Raw genomic sequence first — 21628 nt, 5'->3', positions numbered from 1 at the left:
ATTTTATATTTCTGACATATTTAAACCGTAGAAAAAAAATCTGTACCAGTGGGCTAATAAAATGTTGCAGTAAAGGTCCTTTTTTTATCCAGTTGTACCTCACCTAAGGAGGAAGTTATGGCTCTGGCTACAGGAGAAATCTTCCAGACATACACAGTTTTAACTTTCCAGCTGTGAAAATAGTTCTTCACCCAGCTCCTCAGTGTGCTGGACCCACAGGGGAGCTTTTGATTTTTGTATGTAATTGTGTGCTGATTTCATTACCTTCCTGCACACTGAAGTCAAAGGTGAGGGAGAGAACAGCAGAGGGTAAGCGAGAAAGATGTATATTTTTATATAGATGGATAGATATGTAATTCATGTAACATTTTAAGAAAAGACAAAATGCAAGCAAGAAAACTTAAATGGGGAAACAGAGTGAGCTTATCTACCATGTGTAATGTTTGCTTTCTAACCACACTTGGCTAGTGTCAGCAGATTTGCATTCTTGCTTTGTCCTAAAGAAATAGTCACAAGCCATTTTACTTTAAGACAAATGCTCTCTGCCTTAAAGTGCAACAACTGGAAACATTTTCTAAGTTGATTGCACCCACTGACTGTATCTTGCCTATAATGATGTACATTTAAAACAGGCAAAAGAAAGGATGTCTATGTATGTAATGCTGACTTTTTGCATTGAGGTGTGTTTTCATGCTTTTTTATTTTTTTTTTAGTTTCTTTGTTTTGTTTTTAATGTATCCATTGGTCATATTTTAAGTTTTTCTGATAATCTAACAACCATTAAAAAGGACATTATTAATTAACATTTCACTTCCAATACCCAAAGGCATTTTCAATACCCAAAGGCATTTTAATGGAAACTCCTGAGCTGTCAGATGTGTATGTTTCAATAAATCAGTTTTTGAGATCTCAGAAAAACATTTTTTATTTTTTTTTTCCACGTTTGGAGCCAGTTTAGAGCAGAGTGATATGACCCAGGCAGATATGGGGAAAGAGGGAATTGTCCTCTATAAACTTTGGAATGCAGGCTACTTGCTCCATGATTTGAAAGTGCTTTCATATGGGAGCTAGGTGACAAAGCACAAATCAAAGTGGTCTAAAAGCACCGCACGCTTTAAATGGCACTACAATGTGAAAGACAGTTCATCATTCACAGCATGTGCGTTCTGCGAACGGTGAAAAGTTTATTTGTCCAGTTCTGGTTTTGCGCTTCTTGTTTGGAGAACGATGGAGTTTTCTTTCCATTGACTTGGAAATTTATGAGGATTTTAAACATGCGATTTTCCCATTTGCTTTGGATTTCTAAAGGAACACAGTTGTCTAACACGCACCATAGAAAATACTGTTTCTTTAAGAAGCTACTGAAAAAAAAAGCAGTATGTGTTTTCCGTATTGTGTGACGGTCAAATCCTGCACATCTGAGTCCAGTTTCTGGTCACAGCGGTTGAAGCAAGATATGTCAACATGAAGAGTTGCATAACCGCTACCATGTCACAAGAAGAATAAACACAATCTGCTTTTACACTGAGGAGGTATGCTGAAATATGACAACACATTGGCCACCTCAAAGGTTTGTGGTAAAACAATAAAAATCGGCTTGCTAGGAAAATGTATGTCATCACCAACAGAAGAGCTGCTTTCTACAAAGGATTAATTATATATTTTTGTCTTTTTCAAAATTACTTACCTCTGTTTTTTTTCCTGAATTCAGCTACCAATCGGCAGCCAGGAAAATAGCGGGCCCCGAGACTACTCTTTGGGAGGTCATATGTGTCCAGTCAATTAGCAACTCAAGGTTTCTACTTAAATATCACTCTCAGTTATTTGCACCAGTGTAGTTGCCTAACAGTCTAAAAGGTTTTGCGTTTTATTGTCAGCTAGTGTTTTGTGTATTTCACAGGCTACACCCTCTGTAATAGCTAAGAGCTCCTCAGATCAGGTTTAACTCTTCATGCATACACAGTCCAGGCTCCCATTACAACCTTTCCTCCAATTTTCCTCTTGTAATCAAGCAGTAAACATCTGAAGTAAGAAGAAGGAAGTCAAGCGATGCCCTGTACTTATAGAATCCAGGGTTATAACTACATAATCAATATTTTTGTATCTTAAATTCTATGAACTGTGCACAGGAAGATCCTTTTGAGTTTTCATTATATTAACATTTAATCACGTGCCTTATTGTACATTATGTGAAATGGGTCACTTTTAGTGACAAACCCAATCATCCAAGGACTCAGTGTGGTCATATGTCAGCCTGCAACTTTTTTTGTTGTTGCAGTTCACTGTTACCTCTCTCATAGCAACCACTTCAGACAGAAAAATCTGCTTTTGTCAATAGTCCAACTACCTGGCGCTTCTGATGCTGAACACATGCTAGACAGATAAAGTTAACAACTTGCAAGCTGAACATAGTGGTGCATTTTGCAGATAAATCGCCGGATTGGTGAAGACCAAAATCTGAGTTGACTAGACTCATATTCTTCTCATGGTCTTAACGTGAATAAAAATAAATACTACTTATTGAAATATAAATATTTGCTACATATGGTCACGAATACTATATACACTGATCAGGCATAACATTATGACCACTGAGAGGAGAAGTAAATAACACCGGCCATCGTGTGACAAGTCAATGTTCTGCTGGGAAACTTGTGGACCTGGCCTAGACCAGGCCAGGCAACCAACCAATCCAATCAGGGTGCAGTCTGACAGAGGCGCACCCCCAAAAACGTTTAGGAACAACTCAAATTCCCTAGATCCCAAACTGATCAAGTATTTGTGGGATGCGCTGGAACAAATCTGATCCACAGAGGCCCCTCCCTTCAACCCATAGGAACCAAAGGCCACCACTAACGTACTAACACAATATAAGGTATTAATGCTATGCCTAATATGCGAATATATTAAAACTCAAAAGACATTTTGTCTTATAATAGTAGAAAAAGCACACATAGAACTACTGACACAAATTATGAAGCATACATTCTCTTGCTGAATGTAAAGCACAAAGTAGGCCAGGTTATCAGTCAACAAAGCTGAGTGTGAAAAAGAGGAGAGGAAGAGGAAAGTTTACATAGGGGATAGATGAGGGAAACCAGGGATGGTTGAGACATATTTTTGGTCTGCGGTGCAAATTCCATACTTAAACCAAAATGCTCGAAGACTGAACATGGAAACTGAGATCTCAGGAGAGAGCTGTTGGGAGTTGACCAACTGCAGTCTCAGACAGAGCTCCTCTGTTAGCTCAGAGAGTCTGTCTTTTCTTTGAAGCTGCCAACTCCGCAACAAGTAAAGCCCCCACAGATCGAAGTGGATGTCTTGCTTCTTTAAGCCCGCAGGGTGGGAAAACCCTTTTTAAAATATTAAAGCCGGCCTTTCCACGATACACACGGCCTTGTGGATGTACGCACTCGCTCATTCAGTAGTTTGGCGTATCTGTCAGTGTCTGCGGTCTCGAAGGAATTTCACACCAGTGTTACAGAATCCACACCTCCCCCCCTTCCAGCCACAAGAAAGATCAATCTATCTCTGCACCTCTCTTCAAGCTAGGATCTGTCCCGGTGGGATGTTGCTCACCGGTTTCGAGAATCATTGATGCTATGGACTATGTTTCACCATCTTTCAGGTTTACCCCAAGCAAATACTTAATATGTTAGTATTTAATATGTCACCAGTTATGTGCCGTTGAACAATACATATGAATCCATAACTTATAAACTTCTTTTCCCATCTCAGCTGCAACCATTTTAGGGATATATTATGTAAATACGACTTAACGTCAATTGCAAGAGGGTGCTAATGAGTGAAACTAAACCATATCCCTCAGTCTCTGTCCAGAGGGCAGTGGAAGTTCTTCAGTGGGGGGTTCTCCTCCGTGAGTGGGTACAGATGTGATCCTTTGGTCCCCAGAGAATAACCAGACGAACTGGTGGGAATCCGGAGGCGTACACCGAACCATTTTCGCGTCAGTCACACAAACACCAAACTGAAAACCTCAAAGCCCTCCTAAATTATTGCGTCCCTACGGGGGGAAAGTTTTTAAACGAGCCAGCTCGCCCAATTAAGCTGCATCAACAGAGTGGCACTGCTACTTTACAGCAGAGGCTGGTGTTTCTGCTTGACAGCTTTAAGAGGGGTAGGGATGTAATGAAACCTGCAGGCAAAAGAAACTTATAGCAACCATCACAAATCAAGAGGGTTAAATTAATGCGCATGTGTAAAGCCTGTTTTAAGTCACACTGTGGTCATTGTGATAAGTTTACTAGGAGTGTATTTCTTGAATTTATTAACCACAGGTTATTAATTAGCAAACTAATTTAAACAATCATTTTTTTTCCCCCCGATTCAAGAAAACATTTTCACAACACAAGACAAATCTAAATCTAAATTAAATCTATGCCAAGTATAAGAAAACAAAGGCCCAACTGGAGGACTGCAGCGAAGAGAGAGTCTTGTATTCACAGATTGCATTCCTTTACTCAGTCAGCATTTCCTCCGTGCTTCTGGAAATGAAGTTTAATTTACCACTCTGCAGTAAAGCCAATGTGTAATTTAGATGCAATCTGGACCAAGCTGGGACACAGCTGAGGAAACACTGAACACGTATAAATAAAAACAGGCTAGCTAGCGGCAGAAGCCTTTGCCTTGGACAGCTTTATACAAATGACTTCTGCAGTTCATTAGGGGACGTGCCGTGGATCCTCTTCAGCATTTATGCATTTTGTGTGACTGACGCAGAGACTTTCATTGGATATTATCTATCATTTAGATTGCAGTGTGTTAAACAGGGAGTTACAAAGTCACAGAAAATTCAATGCATTTAGGAGACAGGGCATTACATGTAAAGACAAAGCTTTTATATATATATTTTTTATATTATTATCAAGAAACAATCAGGCATAACATTATGACCACATTCCTAATATTGTGTAGGTCTCCATTCAGTTCTGACTCATCAGAGAACGGACCTGGGCCTTCTGAGGGTGTCCTTAGTGGGGGCCTTTGGGTCCTATGGGTTGAAGGGAGGGTCCTCTGTGGATCAGGCTTGTTCCAGTGCATCCCACAGATTCTTGATCACTTTGAGATCTAGTGAATTTGGACCTTCTGCTGTTTTTCACGTTTTTTTTTTTTTAGTTGTTCCTCAACCGTTTTTGTTTGTGTGCCTGTGTCAGGCTGCATCCTGCTGGGGATGGCTGCTGTCATCAAGGAGTGTCATTGCTATGGGGTTGGGAGGGTCTAATCTGGTCTAGGTGGGTGGTGCATGTCTAAGTAACATCCACACAAATGCCAAGTCCAAACGTTTCCCAGCAGAACATTGTATTGTCACAAGATGGTCAATGTTATTTACTTCTCCTGTCAGCGTTCAAAATGTTGTGGCTGATTCAGCTATGTACTCTGATTGTGTTATCCCGACAGACAGCCAATAGATGGCATCAAGAGCACTAATTATGTATTTGGTCTATAATTCAGCATGGGGGGGGCAGGCAAAGTACACAGTGGGATAGTGGAAACCTTTGAAAAAGAATCCTCCAGTGTCCCAGCAACAAAAATAGTCAGACATAAATAGCGCCGCCCTGTTTAACATGTAAACAGTTCCACAGGTTTAGTTTCACACGATTTTACATGACATCATTCAGATCACCTGCTGTGGCTTGTCTGCTTGCATAAATGGCGCCTAGCAACCTCAGATAGCAGGGTGACATCACAGGGAAAACAGGCCTTTAACAGCTGCTAAAGACATGTTACCTACTTGGATCATAAAAGTTGCTCCAGACATTCCCTAAAGCCATTCATGACACACTGCTTTATATCAAGTGTCGAAAGAGTAAACGAGTTTTTGTGATGTTTTTTTTTTTTTTTTTTAAATACATCTGTCTCTTAGGCCTTGAGATGTTTCAGTTCGGACTTTGTAGAATTTGTGAATAATGTGTGGCCGTGGTTTAAACTATTTGCATCCTTGTGTGTACATGACACTGAGCTTCTTGCGCATGTATTTCTCACCATTAGCTGAACCTGACACCCTCAGGCCTGTCCTTTGGCCTGTCCGCTGCCTTCTTGTGTGTACACAGGTCACTGCTGAGCAAACAGAGACACCCTGTCAAATATGCCTGGTATCCCAGACCGGCCAGCCTCTCAAAGGGAGCCGTTGTCCCTCATCCTTCTTTCTCAGGCAGTGGGTCGAGGGATTACCAGAAAAACATCAGCGCCCTGGATGAGACTCTGAAAGAGAAATGCCACAGTTGACAGGTGCCAAGAGTTATTACCAGTATCAAAAGGGAAGATGTTCCGACATGGAGGTTTTAGTGGTTTGAGGTGGTTGAAAGGAATCAATTTGTGTGGCTGAGGATGGCTTTGTAATATGTGTTAAATCCTGTTTGGACTTGATGTGAGGCTGCTGCGGATATTTATACTAAAACAGCTAAGCAACAGCTGAACTAATCCTTACCTGAGCTTTGAAACCACAATGACAGGCGGTGTCAACACAGGAACACACTTTCAAAATGAATCATTGTGTTTGTTATCTGGATGCTCTTTACTAAGCTGCACCTGTAAGGCTGTCAAGAATGAATTTTGAGTAAATTACACTACACCTCTCTAGATGGCTGGCTGGGATTACAGGTGTGGCAAGGACTTCAGGATGATGCTCCAAGAGTATTCATAGTTTACAGGGTACGGCAATTGTCATGCAAGCAGCTGTACAAACGGTTGAGGATGTAATGGCACAGCTTAGTTATTACCTTTAGTTATTAATTCCATATTAAATTTTAAACTTACCATGTGGACTATAAAACTTTGACGAGTGCTATTCATTCATTCATTCATTCTCTAACCGCTTGTCCTCTGGAGGGTCACCGAGAGGGCTGGAGCCAATTCTTGGGCAAGAGGCGGGGTACACCCTGGACAGGTCGCCAGTCTATGGCAAGGCCAGCACGTCTTTGGATGGTGGGAGGAAGCCAGAGTACCTGGAGAGAACAGGAAGAACATGTAAACTCCACACAGAAAGGCCCCAGTCGGCCAATGGATTCGAACCCAGAACCATCTTGCTGTGAGGGATCAATGCTAACCACCACACCACTGAAGAGAAATTAAGCCAACATGGAAAAACATTTGCAGTTCCTCAGATGGCCACTTGATGCTGGCTCCAAAAGCAGGTCAATCCCCATACACACTTTTAAACACTGTTAAAATGACTTAAATGACTGAATTATAGCAGAAACTAAACTGATAACAGCCTGGTTTTTGGTCTCTGTCATGACCATTTAACTTATACCAAGGTTTTAGTTATGGATAGATAAGGGAATGGCTGTTATAAGTGAAATGTGGTGGCAGTACCAGGTTGCTAGCTGTCTGCAAGGGCATCAGGCAGCAGCCTCAGCTCCACTCATGTTCTCTTTGACCCTTTTCAAGGAACGAGTCACGAGTTAGGTGGAGTCAGACACTACCAAGATGGCGATGGCTGATTGCTTGGGCGAAACTAAACTCAATTCAGTTCAGTTCAATTCGATTTCATCTATACAACGTCAATAACAATACAAACTGTCTCAAGACGCTTTACAAAATCCGGTCTGAAACCCCCAGAGCAAGCCTGAAGGCGACGGTGGCAAGGAAAAACTCCCCTTGAACAGGAAGAAACCTTGAGCAGAACCCAACTCATATGGAAGGACACATCTGCCCAAGGAAATGCCAGGAAGAGAGAGAAGAGAGAGGATAGGAGGAACGAGATAAACATACACCTGTCATGGATACATCTGACGTGATCTGACAAGCTATACAGTAGTAGCACAGAAATGCATGACTAGCAATAGAGAATAAATTAGAGGACAGGAACTCAGTGCCAGAGAAAGGAAATGAGAGCATTTGAAACTTGCCACGTTGGTGAATCAATCATCTTGCTTTATCAGTCACAAGGTGAATGGAAATTCCCAGCGAACTGCAAGATACAAATGGCTGCGTGTGTGGAAAGATGAGTTGTGTACGCCAGGTAGATTTTTGTAGCTCATTCACTGATGCGTACGCCAGACCCAAGCAGCCATTAGTAGCAACACCCAAATAAAAGCAGTTGCTAGGAAAACATGTACTTGAGCAACGAAACTGATGCTCAGGATGGAACCAACGACATCATTCTCCAGAAGAAACTAAAGTGCGGGAGCCAGTTGGACCCACTGATAATGATGTGTGCGTGCAGACGGTCAAAACACCCGTACTGGACACATGGGGCTCATGAGAAATGAAAGAATGCTCTTAGGTCAGTAGCTCTATCACAAAGCTCCAAAAGAAATAAAACTAGCAGCTGTAGCAAGACAGCAAAACCCTTTCAGTAAAGGTTTTTATCATAACTTAATGATGCTTTACATTCTAACAGTGCGTGACAGTTAATGTGGTTTCATCCTCAATGAAAGCTGGAAACACTGTAGCTCACAGTATATTTTAGTCATACCAACCCCCCCGCCCGCCTGCCCTCCCTCCTTCACCTCCATATGAGCTGCTTTGGATTTGTCAGCGTGGATAAGCATATGGGAGGCAGACCCTCTGGAACAGCACATCAGCAGGAGCGGTAGCAAGAGAAACGTTACCCTATCAAAACAAAGCGTGGCCTACACATTTCAACCAGGAGAAACCAGTTTGAGAGGCCGCCAAAGGAAACGTATACACATCAACAGGCATACATAAAGAAAAAGGCGGCTGCAAACAAACCACAAGCGAGGACCACCCTGGAGGTTTCTCTCTCCCTTCCTCCGTACGTGCACATCTTGCGTCTTCCAACCTGTCACGATGACAAGATGATCAACCGTCGAGCGCCGGTGAGGGTCAGGGGTCACAGTTCAGCCTCACCCTGCCCATGCATCAACCAGCATCTTCAGAGCACAGCTGCTACAGCTCTTTGTCTGTTAGGGGCTTGATGTTTTCGCTTTGCCAACAGGGGTTCTTTCCATCACCTTTTCCTCAACCTCATATATGTCCCATTCACATAACTCCCCTGAAGGCTATGTAAACGCAGGCTATTTCTGCTCAAAGCAGGCCTGTTAGAGGTGAAACCCCACAGTGAGGAGCCTTTCCCTCCATCCACTTTTCAACTTCATTATTCCCACTGGGTTGAAAAGGGAATATCTGCTCCAAAACAGTAGCTGCGTTTAAGTGGACTCTTGGTCTGGCGACTGGCAGAGAGTGGAAAGTGGTGACTTAAAGGCCAAGGGGTGACTTGAGAGGCGAGGCAAGCGGTGAATTAACAGAGAGGGGGGAAAGCATGTGACTCAGAGGGGTTAACATGGAAATTTAGTAAAATCTCATGTTACACTCTTGTATTTCCTGTCCTCAGACCTTTCTTCCTGTCTGTCCGAGTGGGAGCTCACGAGGATTACAGTGTGAACATTGTACAACTCTGCCTGTGTTTTTATGCAATGCTGCAACTGTGCATTCGATTACGCCTCTGTCTAAATGATTCATCGAAATTTGAAACAGGGTAGGATTAAGAACAGGACACAGTTAATTTGCAAAATGGTGGCTCTTTTGACCAACATGCTGTGTGTCAGACCTAAGTTGAAACTCTAGACTTTTAACAAGGAATAGAAGTGAAAGAAACCAAAGCCGAAAAATAGGCAGGTGAATCCCAGATAGTGTAAATCTGAAAAGCAGCACATGTTACCGCTGAGCCCTCTCCAAGAGAATGCATGCTTGTTTCGGTCCTTATCAGAGCCAGATGCGCGGAGATCACAGCTGTAGGAAACATGACTGGATGTACAGTAAGAATGGCAGATTGGAAAACTGACCTCAGATAGTTCCAATGAAATGAAGTATAGGTTGACCTATGCAACCACAAAACCACTGAATGTGCACGCAGACATTTGCATGTTGTTTAATAGGAACTGAGTACTGCTGATGGCAAGCTTACTCCAGACATAGGAAGTTGCAGCATTGCCATGCTAATAGATGGCATTCAAGACAATGCGGGGCAGACGGTGGTGAGGGTCATGTGATAGTTGATGAAATATTCCTCAGTTACTTAAGAACTAAACACCACATATACCAGTGCAACTATAATTTTCTGTAAACACAGCATACAACAGAAACTAAAAGAAGAGTGGGACTTTACATGGTATAAATTTTGATTGAAAATCAATAACTAGAACTCTCCAAGGACTGGTGTTGTCACTGAAAGTTCACAGCTCTGTGCACATGTACGCTATGACTTGTCATGCCTTATTTACAGCCAAGACAGGGGCTCATGTATTTTTTTTTTACATTGTATATTCACCTTCCTACTTAGAAAGGGATGGATGAGGGAGAGGCATTAAGTTGGTTGCAATCTGCAATCTTACCACTAGAGGCCACAAAATCTTGCACGCTGGTCCTTTAACGCAAGAAGTGCAACAGGATGTCTTTAAAAAATACTTTTAAAGTTTTATTCTATAGTTTAATTTACTTAAGTCTAATTTATTCCTTATCACTGTTCATTTGTCAACTTTTAAGCTCTTCAGTGTGAGGGTATTATGATTCAAATGTGTGTTAATAATTCTTTTGTTTGTTTGAAATCTAGTTTAGTAGTGTTTATTTGGTAGTTGTCATGAGAACTTTCTTGGACCCTTTGTAGACCTTTGTACCAGATGCTCTGCTGTTGCAGAAGGGGAAGTATTCTCATGTCCTGTCTCCAAGAAAAGGAAGTCAGAGGGTGAAAACATTTAAATAGAAATAATTATTTCCGCTTACTCTTATAAACAGATTGTTTGTCCTTGTTTCTCTTTTATTTTAATGTTTCTTGTTGCAAAGTACTTTTAAATTCTTATCTTCTCTTTCTGTGTTTATGACCTTTGCTATGCAACTGTATACCAAGACGAATTCCTTATGTGTGCAAGGCAATAAAGACGATTCTGATTCTGTTAAACTGTATATGGAACATGGCTTGCTGACCTACGGATAAGACCTCCCAACCAAAATGAGCCGCAAAGGCACTGAGTTCATGTTATTAAATTGGAGCTATGAGCGGTGGGAGACTTTTATATCAGGGAAGCAGATGCCAAAAAAACGGTTTGATATTTTTATACGACAGAACAGAGGGTACCATATGCTTCCAAGCTGTTTGTTTTTAAAAGGGACTGCAACTTACTGAATCAATTTTAAGCGGTACTGTATACTACACCGCCTGGCCAAAAAAAAGTCGCCACCAAAAAAAAAAAAAAAAAAGGTTACACACTGTAATATTTACAAATGCTCTTTTCGTTGGACCGCCTTTAGCTTGGATTACACCACACACTCATTGCGGCATTGTTTCGATGAGCTGCAATGTCACAAGATTTATTTCCATCCCGTGTTGCATTAATTTAACGAGATCTTGTATTGATGATGGGAGCCTTCTCCAGCACATCCCAAGGATTCTCAATTAGGGGCGGTTAAGGTCTCGACTCTGTGGTGGCCAATTTGTGTGTGAAAATGACGTGTCATGTTCCCTGAACCACTCTTTCACAATTTGAGCCCGATGAATCCTGGCATTGTCATCTTGGAATATGCCCGTGAACATCAGGGAAGAAAAAATTGATTGATGGAATAACCTGGTCATTCAGTATATTCAGGTAGTCAGCTGACCTCATTCTTTGGGTACATAATGTTGCTGAACCTAGACCTGAGCAACTGCAGCAACCCCAGATCATAGCACTGCCCCCACAGGCTTGTACAGTAGGCCCAGGTGACGACTTTTTTTTTTTTTTTTTGGACATTTGATTATCATTTTTGAAGGCTCAGTACACTACTGAGAAAAATAGGCAGGTTTAACCAGATATGTTGCAACACCTTCATGAAGTGTTGCGATGGTGATGCATTTATCCATTCACAGGTTACAGCACACTTGTAGTGAAAAAAAGTGCATTAAGCTGTTGCATAAGGTTAAAGAGGAAGAAATGAGAAAAATTAGAAATTAAACAAAATAGCTTTATAGCATCTTACAACTTCATCCAAATTTGAAAACATGCCACAGTAACCCTGACGGCGATGCCGTGTGTGTGTGTGTGTTTTTGCTCCGGGAACAATTAATACAAGAAAACTGAAATGGTCTTCATGTCTGTTGAAACAGATAATCTACAAATGCTCTTTGCAGCCTTTCCTTGTGACAGGAAAGAGAAAGGAGAAGTCAACGAGAAAGTCTTCCTGTGACTTACATATCACCCACCCACACGCGCGCTTGCTAAAAACAATGAAATTGACTGGGACAAGCAGAGGGACGTATCAGATAACGTTTGTACAGAACACTGAAGAGCGAGGGAGCAATAAACCCAAAGGGATCTGCACTGACCCACATCAGCAAAATTACCAGGTCAGTTGCAAAAAAATATATATTTCTCGAAATAATCCGAATCATAAACTGCGTTTTTCTCGTACATATGTTGTTACAGAAAATACTTTCTTTTTCTTAGTGACTCTGAGAAACTTTTCTTGATTTTATTTCATTTTTTTTTTTTTTTCGGCAGCGCACATGGAGAGAAACACAACATTCCCCCTGTTCCCTGGCAATCACAGCCACGCCAACAGCACGTGCTCCCGAGACAATGTTTTGAAGACGGTGGTTTTTCCTGTTCTCTACTCCTTCCTTTTCCTCGTGGGGATGTTGCTCAATGGCGTGGCGGTGTGGGTGTTTTTCCGCATCCCCTCGCGGTCTCACTTCATTATATACCTGAAGAACATCGTGGTCGCGGATGTCATCATGACCTTCACGTTCCCTTTCAAGGTGTGCCTTGAACACTTGCACGAAAGTGTACAAGCTGGTTATACGCTCCAACTGATTACATTGTTGTTAAATAATTTACTAGCATTTTGGAGTGTAGTTACGTCAATTGATGGTTCATGATTCTGCAGTTATATGTGTTACTACATGATTGATATAAGGTGATTTTAATATCACGAGTTTGCACTTATAAATGTCCGTAAGTCAAGAATGAAGTGTCTCGCGGTGATTCGTAAATTTCGAAGATGTGCATGTAAAATAAATGGCGAATAACTGTGTCCTGGGGGAGAAGAACAAACACCATTTATGTGGGCTATTTCATCAGAAGAGTCCGACTTTTGAGTAAAAGACTGAATGTGTGTCTCTGCAGGTGCTGTCCGACTCCAACTTGGCCTCCACGGGCCTGCGAATATTCGTTTGCCGAGTTTCCTCCGTGCTCTTTTACCTCACCATGTACATGAGCATCCTCTTTTTCGGCCTCATCAGCATCGATCGCTGCAGGAAGACCCTTAAGCCCTTCAGGGGGACCAACTCTGCTCGCCTGGCCCATCGCAAGCTCCTCTCGGGAGGCATCTGGGCCTTCCTGCTGATTCTCTGTCTGCCCAACGTCATCCTAACAAGTAAAACCCCGACTTCGCGGTATTTCAAGTGCAGCGACCTGAAGGCCGCGGCCGGGCTCTTCTGGCACGAGGTGGTGAACCACGTGTGTCAAGTGATTTTCTGGGGCAACCTGGTGACCGTGGTGATATGCTACACTCTGATCACCAAAGAGCTGTATAAATCTTACTCCCGCACCAAGTCTCACAGCGCCGGAGGGACTATATCTCGAGCACTGAGCGGTAGATCAACTCGGAACCCCAACCAGTCCAAAAGAAAAATGAACGCAAATGTGTTCCTGGTTCTGGCTGTGTTCTTCGTGTGCTTTGTGCCTTTTCACTTTGCGCGGGTGCCGTACACTCTGAGCCAGACCCGAGGCGTTCTCTTCGACTGCAAACTCAAGCTGTTCTTCTTCCAGCTGAAGGAAAGCACACTCTTCCTCTCGTCCCTAAACTCCCTCCTGGATCCTCTCATCTACTTCTTCCTATGTAAGTCCTTCCGGATGACTCTGTTTAAGACGCTGAAGCTGCCGTCCGGTACCTGCAGCTGGCTGATAGGGAGAGGGTCAGACGCAGATACAGGCACCTCTACTCCAAGAGACTCCTCTGCCTAAACGTAAAACCACTGGACTTGAGCAAGACTTTTGTAATCATGACATCCCGCTGGTAAGAATGGAACAAATTCAACTTTCGCTTTTTGACCTTTGGCTGCATAAGGAAGTGAAATCTTAATGCTGCAGCACACCGGCCATTAAAAAACCTGCAGGTTCAGCTTATCTTATGTCGTGCAGTGCTACTAAAAAACTAATACCGATCAACACAAATGCACAGTTTTGCTGATGTCTGCTTACTGCCACTCCCAAAGAACTGAAGTACTTTTTTTTTTGTTGATGTTCTTCTTCTTTCTGTTCTCTATTGCTGCTAGTAAAAAAAAACATTAAGTTTCTCTTCTATATCCTCACAGTCTCCAATGTTGAAAATGTTAAGCAGTCATGGGCATCCACGTTATGAGTCTACAATTGTGTATCTGCATAATAAACCTCAGGTGCTAAAGATTATTCTCTGTCAATAAACTGTGATGTGTGAGTGTTCATGTTTTCGAGCCCGTGGATATATAACTGGATAAAGCCTTTGAGGATCCGCTTTCTGTTTCGACTACACCTCAACAGCAATAAATGAAGTGAAAATGTTGGGCTTGGGCTGTCTTCTGACATAACCACATATAAAATCTTCCACCACCCTCTCAGCCACAACACATAACACTTGCCAGTAATGTTATCACAGCTATATATATATATATATATATATATTTATATATTTATATATATATATCACATTTTAAAACACCATTTAAACATCTCTTATAGTAAACAGGAAAATCAAGGACGCCCTGAAAGGCAACAAAGATGGCGGCACAATTAAATCAACCATTATTTTCTTCTCTGCAGCCTAAGAACACAAAGCTCACCGCGACAGGTGTCATTTGAATCCCCCCTTCCCGAACACTCAGCTCCATTTGCATCCCTCTGGTCGAAGAGTCGGAGGAAAAGTAGTAATTTGTTTTGAGGCGATAATCTGTGAGGTTGCACAGTGTGGAGTTAAGGAGACTCTCAGCGGTGAGTGGTTTAATATTGTTTTTTTTTTGTTTTTTTTTCTTCATGAACTTTCTTAAAAAAAAATTAAACAAAACACCAGTTAGTCAGATTAGAACGAGAAGTCATTAATGCAGTCAAACCATTATTGCTTGGTTAGATGAAAGAGTGCATATAATGAATGTCAATAACACATCGGCAAGGCTTTACATGGAGCTGTTTCTGTGACGGAGAATCACGTCTGGTCACTAAAAAAATTGTATTTTCTTAAACACAAGTTGTGATCTACCGTGTGATCACTTTCTTTCCTAAATACTTACCATTGCTTTACTGCTCTAATTTTTAGCTACAGCAACTTTTGGGATTCTAGAAAAAAAAAAAACCCGACACCTTCAACTATTTGAAATGCACATTTCCACCCTATGGTTTGCATTCAGAGCGGAGGGCATGTTGCAAGCCCGGCTGCCTGCTCACTCAGGCTCTCTCTGGGCTTGTATTCTTTCATCCCAGTTACCTTTACAGCTGTTTTGGGCATGCTAGCCAGGCTGCGTTTAATTGCGCTGTTTGGTTGCCAAGGCATGCTGTAATTCCCTATCTAATGATGCTCTCTCTCTCTCTCTCGGGTCGCCTGGTAGGATATTATTATAATGGCTACTCACTCCACACTAATGGCTTCACTTCTGCATCTCCTACTCATATAATCAGTATGTGCTTTAATAAGTTTAAGTGGAGATTAACATTTTAGGGATTTAGACTTTATAGAAAACGCAAATCTTCGTAAAACATTTCTTTATTGCAGCAAATGATCAAACAATCACAGAGTAGATACGAAAGACACAGGTGTATTGTGCAGATAGGACTGAATCTCAATACAACAGATTCTGCTGTGTGGATCGATTTTCATTTCATTGCAAGAGATGCATTGTTTTTCTTTTATTCAGTTAAGGTGAAAACCAAACCGACAATTGCATAAATTCCATCCTTCTGTGTCAAAAGTATCGGGTTCGGCGTTCCGGATGCATTCAAATGCTCTGGTCGAGCTTTCAAAAACAAGCCCCGAGTAACAAATGTCTTCTGAACTAATGAAAAATGCAAATCGGGTCCAGGTGGGCAAGCTGGAAAAATGTAGAGCAGCAGTAGTCCTCGGTGTCGGGCAGGAGCGCGTTCCAGCTCATTTCCGAGTCTCAGTCCTGATCCTCACATCCATTCAAAGCAGCCTCCTTGTTATTAGGTCGCACATCATAAAACCTTCCAGTCAACAGCAAATATGTTGAAGAAAAATGACTGCTACACATGTTAGCGTAGTCTAGTCTAGATTTCCAGCATTACAGACATGATGTTTGCGGTTTATCTTGTTTTTTCCAGATCCCAATGATGTCCAACAACACAACACACCTCTCCTCAGACTGTGCCCCTTCCGCCCGCCTTGCGACCTCACGTGTAGCGGTCTCATCCCTCTACTTCCTCTTGTTCCCCGTCGCATTGTTCCTCAACGGCGTGGCGGCGTGGGTGTCTTTGCACCTACGGTCCACTTCGACCTTCATAGTGTATCTTAAAAACCTGGTGACTGCTGACCTGCTCATGACGCTGACGCTGCCTTCACTGGCAGCCAGCAGTCTTCCCGGAGCATCAGCTGAGCTAAGGGCCTTCGCCTGCCGTTACAACAATGTGGTTTTCTTCTGCTGCATGTACACAAGCATCGCATTAATGGGCCTCATCAGCCTGGACCGCTTCTTCAAAATCGTCAGGCCGTGCGGAAAGGTGTTGGGGCAGAACGTCATGTTCAGCATAGTGATGTCCACCTCGGTCTGGGTTGTGCTGTTCGGCGGCACGGCCATCCCGACCGCCGTTCTAACTGACCGGGATCCCGCCAATGCATCGGGAGATTTTTGCATTGCCATGAAGAGCCCAGCTGGCTTGAGCCTTCACCAGTTTGTGGTTTTATTCATGGAGATTCTTTTCTGGCTCATGAGCATATTGATTGTGTTTTGCTACATCTGCATCACCACCAAAGTCCTGCGGTCCTTCAGGAACTCCGGGAGCAACAACAGCCGAGGAAAGAAGAAAACCAAATTGCGGGTCTTCTTGATCCTGCTTGTTTTTTGTGTTTGTTTTGTGCCTCTGCACCTGATGCGCATTCCTTTCATGCTGAACAAAGTCACCGGGGTTACTATCTGCACTCAAACATGGGTGGAGGTGGTCTACGATTTAACCATGTGGCTCTCCTCCACCAATGCCTGCCTGGACCCTTTGCTCTACATCTACCTGTGCAGGGAGTTCAGAGACAAACTGGTTGACATAATGAAAGGTCGAGGTATCTGTGTTGGGTTATATTCTGGGGAAAAAGAGGAGAGTTCACAGTAGAAAAAAACTCATCTATTGTTAAAATATAAACCTTGAAGATGTAAGAGATACCTAGCGTGGCTGTAGTCTGGATATTGTTTATGGAAAACCACAAATAAATAAGTCCGGAAGCAAGCTCAGCAGTGTGACAGTTACTGTTCATCTGTGTTGTACCGCCCTCTAGTGAACAAGTGGGGAATAGCACCGGTATAGATTTAAGATCCAAGGTACAGACATGATAAACAACTTGATAAATATTACATAATGCGACATGCAAATGTATTTCTGTATGCTGTAAATATAAAGCCGCCGCCGCCACCATTGGAAAATTCAAATTCAGGTCTCGGTAAATCTCAGTCGTCATGTATCAAAGCAGTGTGTCCTTTATGCAGGAATGTTGTTTCAGTCCCTCATAACTCAAACGCGCTTTGTTTTGATTAGTTTTGCGAGATTTATTTAAGTACATTTAAGTGAATCGCTTTGCACTTGAGGGCTGGAGCCGCGCAGACACTTTAATAATAGATGTGACTGCCAATGTAAATTGTAGCAGTACAATGAAATATTATAAAATGAAAGTTTTTAGAGGATTAGTAAAATAAACCCCTTTAGCATTGTTACTTTTATTGCCTGTGAGCTGTTAGGAAAGTGTGAAATCAGCGGATCAAAGTTCTGGTCTATTATAAAAATATCCAACAAAGGTTAAAAAAGGCAACTGGACTTGTGGAGTTTTTTTTTTTTTTAAATAGGAACTCCTCCTGAAAAAACTTGCTTGTTATGCTAATAACCAGAAACTGGTGCAGCTTTCTGGTTATTAGCATAACAAGCAATTTTTTCAGGAGGAGTTCCTCTTTAAACCTCAAACTTCCCATCAGTCCCCTAGAACTGAAGAAGCTACTCGGATGAGTGGTGAAACGTCTTCTCAAAAAAACTCTACAAGTCCAGTTTCCAAATGTCTTAAACTTTCCTGCAAAAGTGCCAAAAAAAATATTTGAATGTATTCATTTATATATATATATATTTTGCAGGCTCATTAAATGATTTGATTATCTTTCATCACTCTCTAAGTAATGAACTGTTTGTACGGCGCCTCCCTTCAGTGCCAAGCAGTAGAAATCATATAATTAAATAAATACCAGTGCACCCACTTCGTTGTACGCCCCAGTAACGTTTAATTGTTGCAATGAATAGTTCAGGCACATGCAACAAAAATGTAAAAGAGGGAAAAACTGAGAGAATGACTTTGAGACAAAGGTCAAAGACATTTTAGATAGATAGATAGATAGATAGATAGATAGATAGATAGTCTTTAATTTATCCCATAATTGTCAAAGTAAAGCATATTTCTCCTAACTGGCAATAAACAACACCAAAATGATGAATGTGGGGATTATTTTCTGTGTATGTAGCTTTCTAAATGATGCTCAGAGCTAATGGATCGTTTGCTGTGCTAACAACTCAGAGCACGATGGCCGGCATAAATCACGCAGAGTTTGAGCTTTGAGCTTTCTTGTCAGAATACGACTGACATGTTCCAGGTGAGGCAGAATTAGTGACAGATGAAGGGGCACAGGAAACACAGGGCGCCCTCGTTCCAAACCCTCGTGTGTGCTGGATGAATGACGTCTGCTTTTCTTTCGACAAGTTTTTTTTTTCTTCTACCTATTTTTGCATACGCCCTGATAAATTGCCAGTCTTATCACAGCTGCAGCTGTGATTTGTTTGCTAGGGAAATCAACAGCGTTTTTTAAGCACCTGCCGCGTCCGTGAATCGCCACACAGATCTGTGTGTGAGAAGAGCGAAACAAGTCAAGAACAGTAAGTTGAAATTGTATTCTCATCACTAGTTCACGATGTAGAGTTTCCTCTTTAATGGATTTCTAATAGATTCTGATAGCGCGTTTTGTTAGTGCTACTAAAATGCTCACAATTGGACAAACGTCAAATGTATTAATGTGAAAAGTCCAAATCACTGTATTAGTATCTACTAAAAATGTAAACTATACTAATGCACTACAGTTCAGATTATGGACGTAAAACCTTTGTGGGCTCTCTTTAATGCTCAAAGAATTTGAATCTTTTTCCATGACAATAGAGTAAAAATCATCTTTTTATTTTTTTTAGTCACATTATTTACTTTTTCTTTGAAAAATTAATTTCCTGCCAGGACAAGGAAGCCAATAATTTCCCCTTTTAACTAAAATACATGTACTTTCTTTTGACATTTTTGGTAAAGAAAGTACATCTTCATGTATCGGAAGATGCCATTTGATTGATTATAAAATACTGATGATACAGCGACTGTATTTAAACTCGTATGTCTCAAATAACACAATAACAATACGCAGCTTCCTTTGTTTTGCCTAGCCCACATCATGGACTCTCGAGAGTTAACGGATGAATGGTTCGAGGTGTTCTTTGACGGTAAGAAAACTTGAACGAGTAACACTGCTCGCATGAAAGCGAAAGAAGTTAATCATTATATCATACTGTGCACAAAAATGCATGCATGTTCTAAAATGCGCCCTTCCTTTTCCTTAGTTGGAGACGCGCCGCTGAATCAGACGTCTCAGGAAGACTCCAAGTGCGCCGCTTACAACCCAAGCGTTGTGCCATCTATGTACTTGGCGATGTTCCCCATAGCGCTGTTGCTGAACGGTGTGGCAACCTGGGTGTCTCTGCACCTTAAGTCCACCTCCACCTTCGTGGTGTACCTGAAGAATCTAGTAGCTGCTGACGTTATCATGACCCTGAACCTCCTAATCAAAGCTGTGGTTGACCTTCCGGGAGCATCCATTAAAATGATCTTAGTGTCATGTCATTTTTTCAGTGTCACTTTCTACAGTACAATGTACACATCCATCGCGATGTTGGGCTTGATCAGTCTAGACCGTTTCTTCAAGATCCTGATGCCCCACAGCAAGTTCGGCCAGAATTTGACCTTCAGCAAACTGATATCAGCCTTAATGTGGGTCATACTGTTTGGATGCACAGGCCTTCCCAATATCCTCTTAACCAACAAATCTGCGGACAACATGACGACAATCACCACTTGCATGGTGCTCAAAGGACCGGAAGGACTGCAATTCCACAAGCAGGCTGTCATTTTTCTCAATGTTTTCTTCTGGCTTATCAGTGTGATCATTGTGGTTTGCTACATCTGCATCGCAAACAAAGTCATCCAGTCTTTTCGCAACTCTGGTAGCACTAACAGCCAGGGAAAGCAGAAAGTCAAACTGCGCGTTTTTCTGGTTATCGTTGTGTTTTTTGTGGCATTCGGGCCGTACCACATCGTCAGGATCCCGTACACTTTTATGCAAGTCAGCAACAACAGTTCCTTCACCGACTGCTCCTTCGTGGCGAGCAAGTTCATCAAGGAGCTCAGCCTATGGCTCGCCACCACAAACATCTGCATGGACCCGCTCATCTACGTCTTCCTGTGTCGAGAGTTCAAGGAGAAGCTGATGTCCATGATGAGCAGTGCTTCGATCTCATGTAAGGCCGCTTTAGGATACAACGCCGGATGAACTCTGCCGTAGCAGAAATTCTGACAGGCGTCAACGAAAATGCTTTGCCGCGGTCCAAGCTCATATATTGGTGCGGATTTTCCACGTCTCTACGTCTTTTGTAGATTCGTGTAGTTATTCCGAATTATGTTATTTACTTTGTGTTTACTTTTGTGTCTCTAAATAGCTTTAAACGCTTAACAGGAAATGCATGGGATAAACAGTACAAGAGGAGACAGGATATTGTTTTGCTGTAGCTCCAGGAATTTAAAATCGAAGGGCAAACAGAGCTCTGATTGAGAGACTATATGAAATTGTGATGCAAATATGTTATGATGAGGCTAGGGCATGTTTGCATTTCATGTTGAACTACTGTTTTACGGCCACAGTAAAAATGGTTCATGTCTTAGTGGAGTTCTGCAGATGTGCAAAGCGACTCATCAGTGAGTCATCAATCTGTGGCACACTAGTCATGAATAGCCAAGAAAGAATATGCGCAACAACCCCAGCACAGTTGAACTGCACTATTATTATTGTTATCGATTATTCTACTGGTGATTTGTTATTCTGTCTAGTGTTTAAATTACTTTTAGTTGACACATTTTATTAAAACATGTCTGCTTAATATATTCTAAGTCAGGCTTTAGTGGGTTGTATCTTTGTTTTTTTTTGCCAATCTTGGATTTATCTTTCAGTACAGTGTGATCTGTTTGAAATAATAAAAACAAAGATCTTGTGATGACATAAAGTTTACAGTCTCTGTTGGGTCAGGAAATCACAACTCTACCCTGTCATGTCACGTACAGTCAAACAGACGCTGAACATTCATTTGGGGGCTGTAGTGTAGTAAACACATTTCTCTCTCCTGGCTCCAAGGAAAAT

General features: G+C 41.9%; 2 protein-coding genes across 2 annotated transcripts; both read left to right on the top strand.

The window, feature by feature from the left end:
- Positions 1 to 12060: 12060 nt before the first annotated feature.
- LOC311497945 (P2Y purinoceptor 12-like) lies at positions 12061 to 14445 on the top strand. The gene is made up of 3 exons (XM_084558339.1): positions 12061 to 12304; positions 12459 to 12715; positions 13083 to 14445. Exons 2-3 carry the CDS (start codon positions 12464 to 12466, stop codon positions 13920 to 13922), a joined length of 1092 nt encoding a protein of 363 aa, XP_084414465.1. The 5' UTR covers positions 12061 to 12304; positions 12459 to 12463; the 3' UTR covers positions 13923 to 14445.
- A 1517-nt stretch (positions 14446 to 15962) lies between these two features.
- On the top strand, positions 15963 to 21313 carry LOC311497821 (uncharacterized protein). The gene is made up of 2 exons (XM_084558186.1): positions 15963 to 17260; positions 19684 to 21313. Exons 1-2 carry the CDS (start codon positions 16272 to 16274, stop codon positions 20765 to 20767), a joined length of 2073 nt encoding a protein of 690 aa, XP_084414312.1. The 5' UTR covers positions 15963 to 16271; the 3' UTR covers positions 20768 to 21313.
- Positions 21314 to 21628: the final 315 nt, after the last annotated feature.

The sequence above is a fragment of the Chelon labrosus genome (assembly GCF_963514085.1).
Source record: "Chelon labrosus genome assembly, chromosome: 13".
NCBI classification, from domain to species: domain Eukaryota; kingdom Metazoa; phylum Chordata; class Actinopteri; order Mugiliformes; family Mugilidae; genus Chelon; species Chelon labrosus.
The sequence above is the reverse complement of the archived record's forward strand: the minus strand, read 5'-3'. Positions and strand labels throughout refer to the sequence as shown.

Coding starts and splice junctions, on each gene's coding strand:
- LOC311497945 (XM_084558339.1), top strand. CDS start 12,464: ATGGAGAGAAACACAACATTCCCCCTGTTCCCTGGCAATCACAGCCAC. Junction 12,716..13,082: donor CCTTCACGTTCCCTTTCAAG/GTGTGCCTTGAA, acceptor GTGTCTCTGCAG/GTGCTGTCCGACTCCAACTT.
- LOC311497821 (XM_084558186.1), top strand. CDS start 16,272: ATGATGTCCAACAACACAACACACCTCTCCTCAGACTGTGCCCCTTCC. Junction 17,261..19,683: donor GAAAAAGAGGAGAGTTCACA/GTAGAAAAAAAC, acceptor AACTTGAACGAG/TAACACTGCTCGCATGAAAG.